The 14,429-nt window shown below is 38.7% G+C and overlaps 1 protein-coding gene across 2 annotated transcripts in view; it reads right to left on the bottom strand.

Annotated features, from left to right (window-relative positions):
• ADAMTSL1 (ADAMTS like 1) overlaps nt 1–14,429 on the bottom strand; it is a 206,780-nt gene that overhangs the window by 70,253 nt on the left and 122,098 nt on the right. For both annotated transcript variants that reach the window (XM_033003851.2, XM_033003852.2), the window contains one exon: nt 10,556–10,685. In XM_033003851.2, coding sequence (XP_032859742.1) covers nt 10,556–10,685 — 130 coding nt within the window. The remainder of the gene's footprint in view (nt 1–10,555; nt 10,686–14,429) is intronic.

Raw genomic sequence — 14,429 nt, 5'->3', positions numbered from 1 at the left:
AGAAAAATAATTCATGCTGTTTTTCAGTGCCAGTTAGACAAAATCTGTTGTTCAGTATCACCAATGTGAAGGGAGCTGAAGAGGCAAGGAAGGTTTCAGGGGATCATTGTGCACAAGTAAGACTGAGGTGCTTTTCTTCTAAAAGCATCTTCATGGCAAGTAAAGGGAACCCATTCAAGAGATGCCTATGCAGCCAGCACATACAAGCAGATCAAAGGCTCTGGGAGCTGACAGAAGTGGCTTGCATTCCATCTGCAGACATATCAGTATCAATTAATATTGCAGTTCCTTATAGCTGAATGTGGCGGGTAGCCAATATTTATATAACAGAGCCAAATAGAGGAAAATTGAGGAGGAACTCAGAAGTCAGAAAGGAACAGAGAGTAAATAGTGTATACAAGAACACTACAAATGGCAATTTTGGTTGCTGGAGTAAACTTCTGACATGCTTCAGGCAATATATATATATCTGTAAGGTTCCTTGCAGTAAAAACATCATGCTGTCCCTTCAGTTGAAGGCAGAGAATATCAACCATTACAGTAGGTCAGCAAAGAGGGTTTGTGTTTTTCTGCCAATACTTTGAATAGTGGGAGGTTGTCTAGTGGCTCTTTTGGGGGATTACTACATGCAGAATGCATGAACCACAGAGAAACAACACCTTCAAGTAAGTGAACTGTTTTGGCAGAGAATTGGTTTGAGAGATTCGCAGACATACTGACTACTGAAAAGCACTTCACAAGAGATTTATTCTCTTAGGCATTGAGATAACTGACAGCAATGGCTGTCTCTGATACAGCTACATAGATCAGATTAGGATTGACAGACAAATGAATACCAGTTTTTGTCTCAAGTTTAGATTTCGGCTCATACTTAAAGCACAAACTTCTTACAAGGAGGTTGTTCAATATTTTATGTGAGGTACAATGAAAATAGGTCCTTTGTAGCACCTTTCAAAAATGAAGATATGAAACAGTTGAAGGACAGAGTAAATTAGTGTAAAGGTATAAACCTCGTTAAGAAGTAATATAGGGAGGTTTGAGGAATAAGACAGAAATTGCACTAAGTGCACTTGTGATGGTGGGTAGCAGAAAGTGAATACGTAGTGCAGGGAGGAACACAGAGTTTGAGAACTACAGTGGAGTGGGATAATAGCCCTTGCCCTAAACCTACATTGAAGTAATGCAAAAACACAAGAACCACTAATTTATGAACTAAATTGTGCACATCAGTCTACGAAGTGTTCTCGTATGGTTCTTCTGCAAAGAAGCACAGGGACAGTTTAACACCCTGCTGCCCACGACAGAACTGTTTTATATCTAGGACTCCCTGGCTCTTTTCACACTGCTCATCTCCATGATGGTCTGTCTCATAAGCCAATGTGTTTTCTTAGGTCTAAATTTATGCCATATGAAAAATGTTAAAAAACAGCTGTTCCTGAAGGAGAACAAGCTTGCAGACACCAGAAGACAAAGAAAGAAAAAGCTTAGCAGGTGGGAAAGATGTGCAATGAACTGATTATTTGTAATCTGAAATGCCATCTAAAATGAAGCATTTTACAACCAAGATAATTGAAAATGCATGTAGAATGCATGGAAAGAATATACAAGAAGCCTTGACTTTAATACCCATGTCATTCAAAGGTGAACCTGTAAGATCAATGTACATGAACATGTGGTTTTGTCCCACAAAGCAACAAGATTCTTCTAAAATCTAAGGATGGCTTTGCTGAAATGATCAGTGCAGGAAAGAAGTAAAGGAGATGGGACTGGATTGAATGGACAAAGAAAGCAGATTCATGAATGAAGGAGTGTTCAGATAAGAGTGAATGGGCGTAACTAATTCCCTAGCAAATCCAATTTTTATGAGCAGTACTGCCACAAAAACAGCAGATAACATGAGCTTCTTGCTGACCTGGCTGGAGGCATTACAGGGATAATATTTTCATTAGGGTGAACTGTTCCTGAACTATTTTGCCAGTGCAGAAGGTACAAACAGGCTGTCTCTCAAAATCAGGCATGCAAGGTTTTTCTCTAGTTTTTTGGTAGGGGGAGGGAGAACAGTTGAACTTAGGTGTATATATATCTATATGGTATTGTGACTGAACTTGGGAAACTCTCAATGCCTGTTTATGATTGAGTTACCTTCAATATCTTTCTTCCAACATACTGTTAGTAAGATGGTGCAAGAATTTTGTTCCAAGGGAACATCCAGATCCAATATTTCCTTTTTACTTTCCTCTTCGAGATCCTGAAATTGTGACTGATAATCCATTTAGTAAGTCATTCACTCTTCTGCAATAAAAGATGTTTTTCCTCACACTGACATGAAGAGATCCAAACATACAAGGGCTCCTCACAGAGTGAGGAGGCTCTAAACTCATGTTACACCCATAAATAATCAAAACAACCATGACAAAATATTCAGATTCATAGGAGTATCAACCCAGATCTGATTCTGACTAAAAAATGCACGGAAGGAAAAGTTATTATATTCAAAATTACGACATCAGAGAAGTTACTAGGTATATAGGCAAACTTGTACCGAAACACTTCATATCTCCATCCTAATAGTTTTATCAATATAGGTTTGTGTGCAGAATCCACAGACTACAGAATGTTATCTTAATACACTTCTCTCCTAACTTTTCCTGAGTGAGAAACTGGCTTCTTAGACCTTGGAGAAAATAATGACTTTAGACAGCACAGTTTGCTTCTTTGTGGGAAGGGGAATGAACATGTCTGACATATCTAAACACCTTGTTGAGATCAGGAACCACAACAATGTAACTATTATAATTTAAAACAAAACAACACCAAAACCAAAGACCAAATCTCTATCCAATATAGTTATAAAAATACAAATCTACGGATCCATTGGGTAGTAATTGAATGCATTGCTGTTCATCTCTGTGTGAGTGGTTCAAGTCTTTCCCAAGGCTGTCCATGACAGATCTACTAACAGCTGGTTACAGTGTAGAATACATCAGTTTAGTCACATTTCTAGTGGGTAACTGCACACCACAAACTGTACTCCATCAGTGAGACCTTCAATGCTTTACAGTGTTAGCAGAGAGACCAGAGAAATGGAGATCACATAACTGAAGACAGAAATTTTCATGGACACAATAGCAGGGCTTGCTGTGCTTCTGCAGATGTGGCAGACCTACCTGGCAGATACAGTACTCTTTATTTAATCAGTCTGGCTCCTTCTATAGGTTCTTAATTCACTCCAAATTGAATGGAAATGAAGGTAGCTCCTCCATTTATTTCATGTGTGAATCTTTCTGATGTGTAAGTATGGTACAGAACCATACAGTACATTTTCAGCAGTTAGGGCTATATTTTTATTCTCCTTTTACATAACTGATCTTTTAATCCATAAAGGTTTATTGGTTTGAAAGTATTGGGTATTCCTCAGACTACTGCTATAAGAAGTTACTTCAGCAGTACTGTAAATGGGAGATACAATGGTGCTCTTCATTTCACCCCATTTTAGAGGATATGATGACGCATAGTAAAATCAACCATTTATAAGACCCTACAGCTTATTTCACAGGTTAATACTGAAGTGAAAAAGTTAATCCTGGCCATTATGCTACAAAACACTTGACTTAAGTTCATATTTGGCAAAAGAGTAAAGACAGGCTCTTTATCCTCACTGTTGGGAAACCTTTCTTTCAGGAGTGAAATCTGGCTATTGAGGCAGTAAATTAATGCTCAAGGAAATTGAGAACAAATTTAGAGAAAAAACTAAAGTAGAAGTTAACATATGAAAAGCTGGACTGAGAGCATATTTGTTCAAAATACTGAAAAATACCAACCAGCAGTGAATATTAAGTTCTGGTTAGCACAGGAATTACAGATGAGAGGGGTGGAGAGATATGGTCTGTATTAAGATGACTAAAACCAGGAAATTAACAGTGCCAGGAGAAAAAAAGAGGAGAAACTGTCCTCTGCAGAGGGGTTTACTAAGTCCCTACCATGATTTTAAGTTCATACTCATCACAAATCAAGCTATAAAAAACCTGTGGTAGGGTATGGTGAAGATCGTTTCAACACAAGGGTGTACTGACTTGGTGAAATTTGTGACCTGGAGGTTTCTGTAGAGGAAAACAATCTAGGTATATACAATTTTGAAAAAGAAGTGTGATCTACCATTCTTTGAAGTAAGAAGGAAATATGGTATAAATTATTTTTTAAATTATTTACAATTTCACTCGAATATTTCATGAACATAGTAGTCTGAATGGAATATAGGCTGAAATGGAGGAATATGTCTATGAATGAAATTCTATCTAATGAAGGAACCATCATGTTATTTAAAAAAGCAAAATGGCTGGGGAAGAGGTCTGAAATTTTAAGCTAGAAGACCTGGGGGCAGACTGTGATGGAGACTCCTGAGCTGACCCCGGCAACATGCAAATTGTTTTGCTTCACATTTAGATATGACACACATGGCTGAAACAGATCACCTCCCTGTGGGTCCCCCCTGGTGACTTCACTGCAATTGCTGTTGAGTAAGAGATACTGAGATGCATGCAGTTACTGCTCCACCACAGACAACACATCCAGAGAGAAAAAGGTAGGGCGGGCTGTCAGGCACATCTTGGACCATCTCTTAAGAACTGGAGAGGGCACAAAAGGGGAGATTATATTATAAAAAAGGGGAAAGAAAGATAAATGTTTTTAGGTCACAGATTTAATACATTTTAAGGCCAAGTTGGTATTACAGTACAGCAGAGTAGGCATGCAGGTAACGCAGATACTGCATAACAGAGCTGCCTAGGGACAGCAGCCTGTTTAGACATCTTTGTACAGTCCTGTCTTTACCAAAGAAAACCTAGACAAAAATGGGAATATGGTTATCTCACTCATCTCGTGACTCCTGTTTAAGCTGCTTTGTGACCTAAAGGCTTCAAATAAGGGTCAATCTATACTGCCTGACAGCATATTCCTTCTAATGTCTGATTCTCCAACCTACTCCAATGGTTCAAGCTGCGGTTTGTGATCCCAGGAGGCTCTGTGGGCTACATCTTAAGAAGCTGTTAAAGACATTCTCAATGCCCTTTAGTTCAAAATAGACTTAAAAACATCCCACTTAAAAAAAAGAAATATCAGGAGTTTGTGAGGGGTTGAAAATCTGTCTGTGGCACAAAGAGACAGTAACACTATTATTGCCTCATTACTGTTAATTATAAATTATACCTTTGAGAAAAGACTTCAACAAAACAAGAACTGGTATTTCCTGCCAGTAAGGCTATACTGCAGTATCTGTAGACATAACGACTTTCAAATCTTTTAACCTTTTTCATGAACTAGACAGAGATGCTCTAATATTTCACCTGAGTGATGCAAAACACGTATGTGCTGACACCCTCCCACACACAGAGGTCACCTTTAATGGAGTAGAGAAAGCCCTGGCTCTTCTACACATACTGAATTCATTCCAGATTGTTGATGGGATCACATCTTACACTAAGTCTGACCTACAAGCAACCTGATGCCTCATATCTCCAAATATATAAAAAAAAAAAAATTTTTTTTCTCCTTTATAGTTTGACTTCATATGGGAAATTAAATTGAGCAAAACAGATGGATAATACTGCATTCACCAAATAAACATTAAAATAATAACAGGTAATTTATTGCACAACACAAAACAAGCAGATGGAGGGGAAAAAAAAGAAAAGAAAAGGAAGAGAAAAAGAAGACACTGCAATGAGCTAGATCCCAGCTTAACTCGGGTTATCTTGACCCTTCAGCCAGGTATCAGGACCTCTCAGATGGTTTCTATTTTCTTGCTAGCAACAAGGACTTGAAGGAGTAAAGGGATAGTGTTGGGGTGAAATCACGTACTATTCCTAGTACTGCCTGCTTTTTCTTCACTGTTTCTTTTTGGTTTTGTAGCATTCATCTGTTCTTTCTTGTATAGGAATAAAAAATTAGTTTTGAAAATATGAAAGAACAAAGCTGTAGAAATTGCCTGGAATTTCCTCCGTTTTCAGCCATCTGGCTTTCATTGCTTTGCTTCTCTCTCTATTTTTCCATACATGTTTACCAAAACTTTTCAACATGCATTGATCAAGTTATTGAGCAGTTATAATTAATAACACAGTTACAATATTCTCTTTCACCCCTTTGGTAGATTTTGTTGACTCACCATGAGATGCTCATGTTGTTGCTATTATAAACAAGAGCAATTATATCTGATTAGATGATGATTGCCTCTGTATTTTGGGTTGTGGAGGCTATGGAAAAGACACATTTTGGATTTGAGTCACTTTGTTGTTGAAAACAATAAAGACAACACTGAAATAGGATTTTTCTGATTGTTTTTGTAGTAATTTAGAATACAAAAATAGCAATTAGCAAAACTAAGTGAGCTGACTTATCATGTTTTGAGCTTAGAGAAGAAATTTCTAGACATTGAACAGCTATTCTGCATTTACTTCTGGGAAGACTGTGCTCTGCTCAAGTACTGCTATGTAATTCTGGAAACAATACAGCTTGTTTGACACAAAATAAGTAACTGAATGACTGAATTAAAATTGTCATAGTCTTCATTCCTCTCTTTCCTGGAGAAAGCATGCTGCACCTCCCGACACATCAAAACAGCTATATCCTCTTTACAGGAATATCAAACATGGGAATACCAAGTTGATGATACGAAATTTTACTCTGTACATACTGTGCTGAAAATCAGTTATTAGCTCCCAATTTAGCAATCAGCTCCACAGTGTTTCACTATTTCTTAGTTCACTGCAAAATGGGAATTTTTGTTATACTGTTTTCCATGAGAAAAGGGACCAGGCTATTTTTCTGCTATTGTTCTTGAAGCAATAAGCAAAAAACTCTCAACAAAGTTTGAAACCACAGGAAACTCAGCTGCGTTGGGATTTGAATATGGATGAAATATTCCAATTTTTTGTGTGCAGTTCTTCCTGGTTGTTCTTTCTTCTGTGAGAATTTTAAGTATGAGATTTGCTGACTCCATACAGCTGTGAATATCTGAAGACAGATTCCTGTGGTTCAGTTTTTCTCCCTTCAATACACTCGGAATAGTAATGCGCTAAGATATTAAGCCAGAATTTCAATGGCAATTATAAAGCGCTCTCAGCTGCTATACAAGCACCATCACCTTTCAGTGTTCTAATAAATCTGAAGTATTACCAGTATAATCTAGCTTTTACCATATTTTGTTCCAGAAGAGATGAGAGCAATTAGGAGTTGAAGAGGATGATGATACCACAGACTACTTTCAAGGTGAAGTATTAAGTCAGTAATGAAATCTTCTAGTCTATCGACATTTATTCTCAGTAGGGAGCAAAAAGAACAGCAGCAGTGAAGATGCCTTTAGCATCATTCTTCTTAAGTGTCCAAAAAGAATGATGAAACAAAACCAGTATGAAATTACTCTTCACTGACTGTTCCTACAGTATTCTATCTTGAGGTGTATGCCCTCTGACACTCCAGAAAGTCTGACTAGATTCTGTGGTTCAATGTTTTTGTTTATCAGTCTCAAACCAGCTAAACCAATTGTTGACCAGGATAAGCTTACATGACTAACCCTTTAAGAGCCTATGGAGAATGCCACATTCAATCAAAAGTGCCTGCAGCAGAAGCAACATTAAGCTTGGAAGATCTGATTCTTAAATGTTCTCCCTCTTCAGCTAAACAAGATCTGTATTAAATTCTATACATACCCATTACATTCTAAGCATGCTGGGCTGTTTTGATTCAAGAAACATCACTAGAATAATTTCTCTAAATATATTAGGAGGGGATTTTTGTTCTCTTGGGCAAGAGTTCTCAGCTTTTTCTTCATGCTGTGGACAACATTCCCTTGTCTACTGAGACATTTGTCACAGTCTCAGTTGCCTTTTCAGCAGACTGCCTTCTCTACCCACCACAACTGCATGCTCCAACAGTCACTTAAATAAGGACATTTTGGGAAAGTGTGTTTTATATTTTTAGCTTCTGTTAATGTACTTTAGCAGATGGAAAACAGAGAGAAGAGCCAACACTATGAGACCAGCCAGCTCTATAAGCCATCAGAGAAATCTCTGGGAAGTATCAATTGTTCACAGATTGCATTCTGGGAACTTCTGTAACAGGGATCTAAGTTCACAGCCACATTGTATTACAAGTTTTGGACTAGTCAGTCAATAGCAATTCCTTCATCAGCATTCATAAAGACAGGATTTTAGCCTAAATTTCGATCAGATTATTGGATCAAGATTTTTTGAATTAGAATCCTTAAGCTTCTTGATTAAAACAAAAAGAGAACTCTAAAATTTGGGTTTTTTTTTTCCTCTTTTTTCATGTGTTGTCTTTGGAAGTCTTAATAGTGTTGTAATTAATGATTATAAAGTAACAATCTTTATATACTAAATACTAGCAGTTTAATTAATATATCATTGTATTTAATACAGTGGCATTAGTAGATGTTGCACTTCAGAAGCTTGCAGGAACTAAGGAAGTTAACCTGTCACAGCCTGCCTGGGAGACACACCAACTTTTATTCTTGCCTCTCTTTCCATTAGCCACGCTGCTTGCTGTCTGCAGCCTTGAGTTTTAGGCCTCCTTGCTTTTACCAGAGGAGCCATTTTGCAGAATATGTGCTGTTCTTCATCCTGTGCCACTTAAATCTCTGTAAACACGCAATTTCCTCCAGACTGATTGGGCTGGAGGGCAAGAACATGTATATACAGGGAAGGGAGTCATTTCCCCTTTTCTCAATTTCAGCCCTAGGGGTAGGTGAAAGCTTCTTAATCTCCCCACACCTCCTCAATCCCCTTTCACTTCTGCTTCACAGTCTGATTCTCACCTACAGTAAGATCATCTTGTAATCCATGGAGTGAACTACACGCCCAAGGTTGCTTTAAACTAGCTCCGCTCTGGTAGCAGAGTCACCACAATGGTATGGATTACCACACATATTAATTAAAAAAAGTATTCACCCAATTTCTTAGACTACTTTGTAACAGAATTCACATAAATACTGGCCTACATGAGTGAGTAATTTCTTTTTCTCAACCACTGAATATTTCTTGTGTCAGAATCGATGGGTGCTCAATCTCCTACCACGTACTCTCTGCTCCAGTGATGCTGTTATCTATTAATTACAGTGGGATGTCCACCTCCAAAGTTCTTTTCAATCATTAATATAATATTTGTGTTTTTCTGCCAGCAAAACAGACAATTTAACAAAGTCAGGGTTGTAATATCCTCATAAGTAATTCTTGTAATGTTTTGGTGAAATGTGTCAGCCTATTTGGCTCTGCTTGTCACAGACTCAAAACCCTGATGATCCAATCAAATCACTATTTTTGTCCCTATTATTCTTGGATGCTGGCCATATTTAATGCCATATTTGATTTTCAGTATGAACTTTGTGTACCCCAAATCTTCTAATATTCATAATGATACACCTCTGTATATCCTGCTGTCATATAAAGCATACATTACACCTACCAATATACACTCTAAGGAATATCTACCACCTGGACAGGACTGAGAGTTTTAAACAGTCCAAAGTTATAAATCAATGTATTTCAAATCTGCCACCCTACCAGAAGAGAGTAAATGCATCTGTGTACAGCTGGGAATAAAGACAATATATATACAGTACATCTTGAAGACTTGACAGGCCCAGGTCTATTTAAATAAACCATGGGAACCTTGTCACAGCTATTTTCTGTCAGAGGGTACAGATGTAAATGTCTGCAGACAAAGATCTGATATTTTTAGGGTCAGAATTGTGGAAGCTGCCTGAAGTCAGGGAGGAAGAGGTTCTGCAAAACCCTTTGTGAAGGGAGACTGGAGAAGTCTCATTAAACTTGGCACAACTCTGGGTAAAGTTAAGCCAACACATAAACTGTCTGACTGCAGGACCTGAACAGGCAAGCAGTCTGTAGTTTGCTCTTTGGCTTTGCACTTCCCAGTCAATATGACTGTGGTGTGAAGTGGCTATAAGCCTCTGCAGTCTGGGAAAGAGCATGTGTGAGGCAGTGAATGCCTCCAGATCATGAGGGCATTGAGTCTGGGGTCACAGCTAATTTAAAATTCTTTTTTTTTGTCATACTGTTAGTGCTGTTTAAATGGCTCTGGGCAACATACTGGACTACCACCACCCACATTTCTGCATTTGTTTTGCTTTTGCCATGAGTTCCTCAAAATCCTTTAAGCGATGTCTGGACAATACCGAAGAGCCCTGGACCTGGTATCCTCACATGCGATAACACCACTGACCCAGCTGCACTGATCTGCTACCTTACGCAGCAGCAGAGTTTCACTCACTCAAGTCACCTCTGCTCACTTCATATCAGTTACAAGAAGTCTCAGGGGGAGTGACAAAGATCTGCTGAGCCCAGGCAGCTGAGCCTGTGGTACTGCAACTTGGGGAGCCATCTCAGGCTCTCATCTGCATGTTTTAATCCAACATCTCAGATTCATGGGGAGCTTGAAGATCAGGTTCTCAACTTCATCAGTGATCACATCTCTCTTAAATCTGGAAAAAAAATGTATGCCTGGTGATAAGATATAAGAAGCCTACCTTGGGGGGCATGGGTCTAGGCTACAGGCTTTCAGCAGCTGTGGAGGACGGCGGCTGCTTACACACATCATCTCATTCGCAGTCTCCCTGGTTTGTTTGTTCAGGCAGGTCACCACAGCCTCCTGGACACCTGCACACAACAATTCACAGTCACAGTCAGCTCTCTGTACCTGGAGGGGCAACCAAGGGCAGAGACAGGCCTGGCAGGGCTATGCCGGGGCTGCTGTGTGTGGGGAAGCACAGCCTCACATCCAGGGTGGCCAGCTCGGGGGCTGCGGCCCTGGCTGCAGAGCAGGAGGAGGCTGCTTCCCACACCGCAGGGGGGTGTTTGCTGTCCACATCCAAGCACTCTGCCTGATTGTCTCTGAGGAGTATGGTATGAATGCCTACCAAAGGGGGGATGTTTCTTGGCACGGTGTACCTGACCAAGTAGTGAAAACTGCAGTTCTTTTTCTCCCTTCTATTGGGAAAAGCCTTCACCTGTAACTCTTGCAGTTTTCCAGACACAGTCATACACTGCTTACTGCACCTTTAGTGTCCTGTTCCTCAGCTGGGAGATGATGGCCTGATCAAAACACTGTGTGGGATGCTGGGCTTTTACTTGACCTTGCTTTCTCACTAGGGATCTCCACTGCAGTGAAAAGTCCTTCACCACTTACCTTCCCTGGACAGAAAATTGTTCAGTGCTCTCTAGTGACTCATCCTTTCACTATGAGTGCGATGAAGCTGTTTATTTGTTAATCAAGCAGGCTAAGGTGACTTTGATGGCCTTGACTTTGGTATGCTATATTATAAGCATCAGTATGATTGTTATACGTGCAAAAGTGAAGTAAAACAAGGTCAGACAATTCAGCTGCTCTATTACTCTTCTGCATCCACAGACCTGCAATTAAACTGAAGATGCAAGTCTGCCTGGCGTATCTGAGAGCTGGGGCAGAACAAGGATAGCTGTTGGGACTAAGAGAGAAGCTGGAAGATACAGTGATTATGTTTTAACTCAGGAAATCATTGGTGATATCAAATTTCTTATGTGCTCTTTGGCATACCAGTTACTCTGTCTCATTTTTGCTGTAAGTAAGGTAGGAATATTACAGATTTTTTGGATCACAATGTTAGAAAACTAGAAAATCAGGGATTGAAGCACTACATACCAGAGGAAAGAGTATTTAGTGAGAGAGGATCTACTTCTTCCCCAGGGTAGAATAATTGGCCTGAACTTCCTAAAAATCTAATTTACAGTAGTTCAAGCAAAGTGAAAGTATGTTTTTTACATACATCTCTACTTCTTGAGTGAGGAAAAGATTAGCTAAAGTAATAAAAATTGCATCATCTTCTCAAAACTAACAATTAGATTTCCAAAATATCTCACAGTATTTTAAAAAACATCAATTTTTTTAAAAAAAAAGGGTGGGAAGAGCTTAAACAGCTCCAAGACCAGTATAATAGAACTGGCAATACCTTTTGCTGTTTCTGATGACACAGCAAATGTTGTTAGGCAAACAATGATATCATATTATTCAAAAGGACCAAAATGCTGCAACTCATTGTAGTTCCTGTACTGAAATTACTCATGGATTCATTCCCCTTATTCTTAGTACAGGCTGAGGAGAGGCCCACAGCAAAGTGGCATGTTGAGCAATTTATTGGCTTTTATGTGTGCAAGCCTATTTTGGGCATGCCTATGACTCAAGAATAGAAAGTGTCTCCACTGCACTCAGGGTGCTGAAGAAAAGAAAGAAATATGTAATTTTTGGACATGGGCATAAACATTAAAATTACCAAAGTCCCTGATGTCAGCCAATGTTGTTGTGGGTTTCCTTCTTTACAAGGTGGGCCCATATTTTCAACTGGTTTGCTATGCAAGTAATCTCCCAAAGGACTAAAAAATTGTAAAAAGGATAGCCTATTGAAAGAATAAAACAAATGGGAGTGATTTATTTCTAGGAAAGGAAACAAATTGATTTTCTATACATAAACAATATATTCTCTACCTTGTCATGTTCTTTCCAGTTCCATCATTTTTCTGTTGAGCATGTGTACAGCAAACAGAAGCATATGGATTCCCCAGGACAGACTGCTCCTGGCTGCGGAACAAAGGTGGTTCTCTACCTGACGGGAAATGGCACTGTGCTCAAGTTACTGGTCTCTACTTTGCACTGATCACTTGTGCAGGCCTGACAGTAAAACCAATCTGATGAAGCCAGGAGAAAAGGACCTCTAATCCAGAGGTATGGAAACTGGAAAAGTACTCTTCTTAATATGGTGGAAAGAAACCACCTGAGTCCTGCCACATTATGTTTGCTAGGGATACAGCTCGCTCACCATCTATATGTACTGGATGTTTTTATTTTCAGATCAAAATTTAGTAAATTGAGTGTACTTCCACAGCTTCCATTTCTCCCCTCTGAAGTGTGTCACAAGCAAGCTCTTGACCAATGATTATCAATTACCTTGATACTTTTGTGTTGTCTATTTCAGTGCTGTCTATCCAAAAGTGATTGATTATGAGGTTTTGAATTCAGCCTTTTCTCTGTTTCTCAGACTGACTGGTTTGTTTTATCAAATTCACACAGCCAAGCTCTGATACTACGGCTCATCACTTTTCAGTATTCAACCTGCTCCAAACCTCCCAGTGAGTTCATTCCCCATGCTTATTCCTGTCACATAAGTCATCTCTGTATTTCCAGTAATTTGAGTCTATCCTACCAGCATCCTACTCTGCTTATTATAATTTGCTTTCAGAGATTCTTACAACTTTTTACTTGACAGCACAGGTATTGAGAAAAAGGCTCCTGCCTGAGTTTAAGCAGTCTGTAGTTGCTATACTACGTATTGGCAGAAGTTCCTGGTTCGAATAGCTTGTGCCAGCTACTAAAAAAAAAAAAAAAAAAAAAAAACAAACAACAAAATCTGGGCAGTAGACAAATGTGCTCAGAATCACTTTCTTCAGATCTTGAATCTCACGCTGTGTTTCAGCGTACTGATAACATATGTCTCTCTGTTTTTGATAGGTCAATGTGGCAAATGGTTATAAGCGTTAGAACAAGGATGGATCATTGAACATTTAGAGAATATAAACACATTTGATTATCTGTCAGAAGTTCCATGGTACAGAGATAACTAAAAAAAGTTGAACTTCAAGAAGTCTATTTGTCAAGTAACTGAATTGTAAACATTATTTACTGCACTGTATTACCAAAATAAAAAGTTATGTTCTTCAAAATTGCTTTTCCTGAAAAAAAAAAAATCAGTTCTCAACAAGAAATCAGAGTATAAAAGGATATAAGGGTGGGATGTGAATCTAAGCAGTTTAAGTTCACTTTCAAAATACCATCAAATGAGATTTTCTGTTTATATCTACCAGAATAGAATAATTGTTACATGATATCTGATGACAGCTCTGGGAAATGCAGCCACTAACAACAGACTAAATGACTAACTAATTCCTTCTGGTTGTTACTTCTGTGAGGTGAAAGATTACTTCTGCATCTATCCAATTTCTTCTCTTGAGACCTCAAAACCAATAAAATTAGTTTGACTGGTCTTGCACCTATGGCTGCAAAAATATCTGATTTAGCATCTGCTAATCTGGAAAATTTGGAGTTGATGTCAAACAAAAAGAAATCTTGACTAACAATTTTTGCTGACAATTGAAAGAGATTAAATTTATAAAGCAAAACACCTCTGCCAAATCAGTATCTGTGAGTTATATTTGAAAAATACATACATAGTCACTATATTCAAAGCAAAGAATATAAAGAGGGTATTTCTAGAAGCTATGCAGGTTTCAGTGTTCACAGTATAAGTGTGACAAATTGTTACTGCTCATCAGTAGCCTCAGTATATGACAAATACTGACAAAAAAGTGTTTGTC

Source organism: Tyto alba, unplaced genomic scaffold, assembly GCF_018691265.1.
Source record: "Tyto alba isolate M040663 unplaced genomic scaffold, T.alba_DEE_v4.0 Super-Scaffold_42, whole genome shotgun sequence".
NCBI lineage: Eukaryota > Metazoa > Chordata > Aves > Strigiformes > Tytonidae > Tyto > Tyto alba.
Note: the sequence above shows the minus strand (reverse complement) of the source record. Positions and strands in the feature narration are given on the sequence as shown.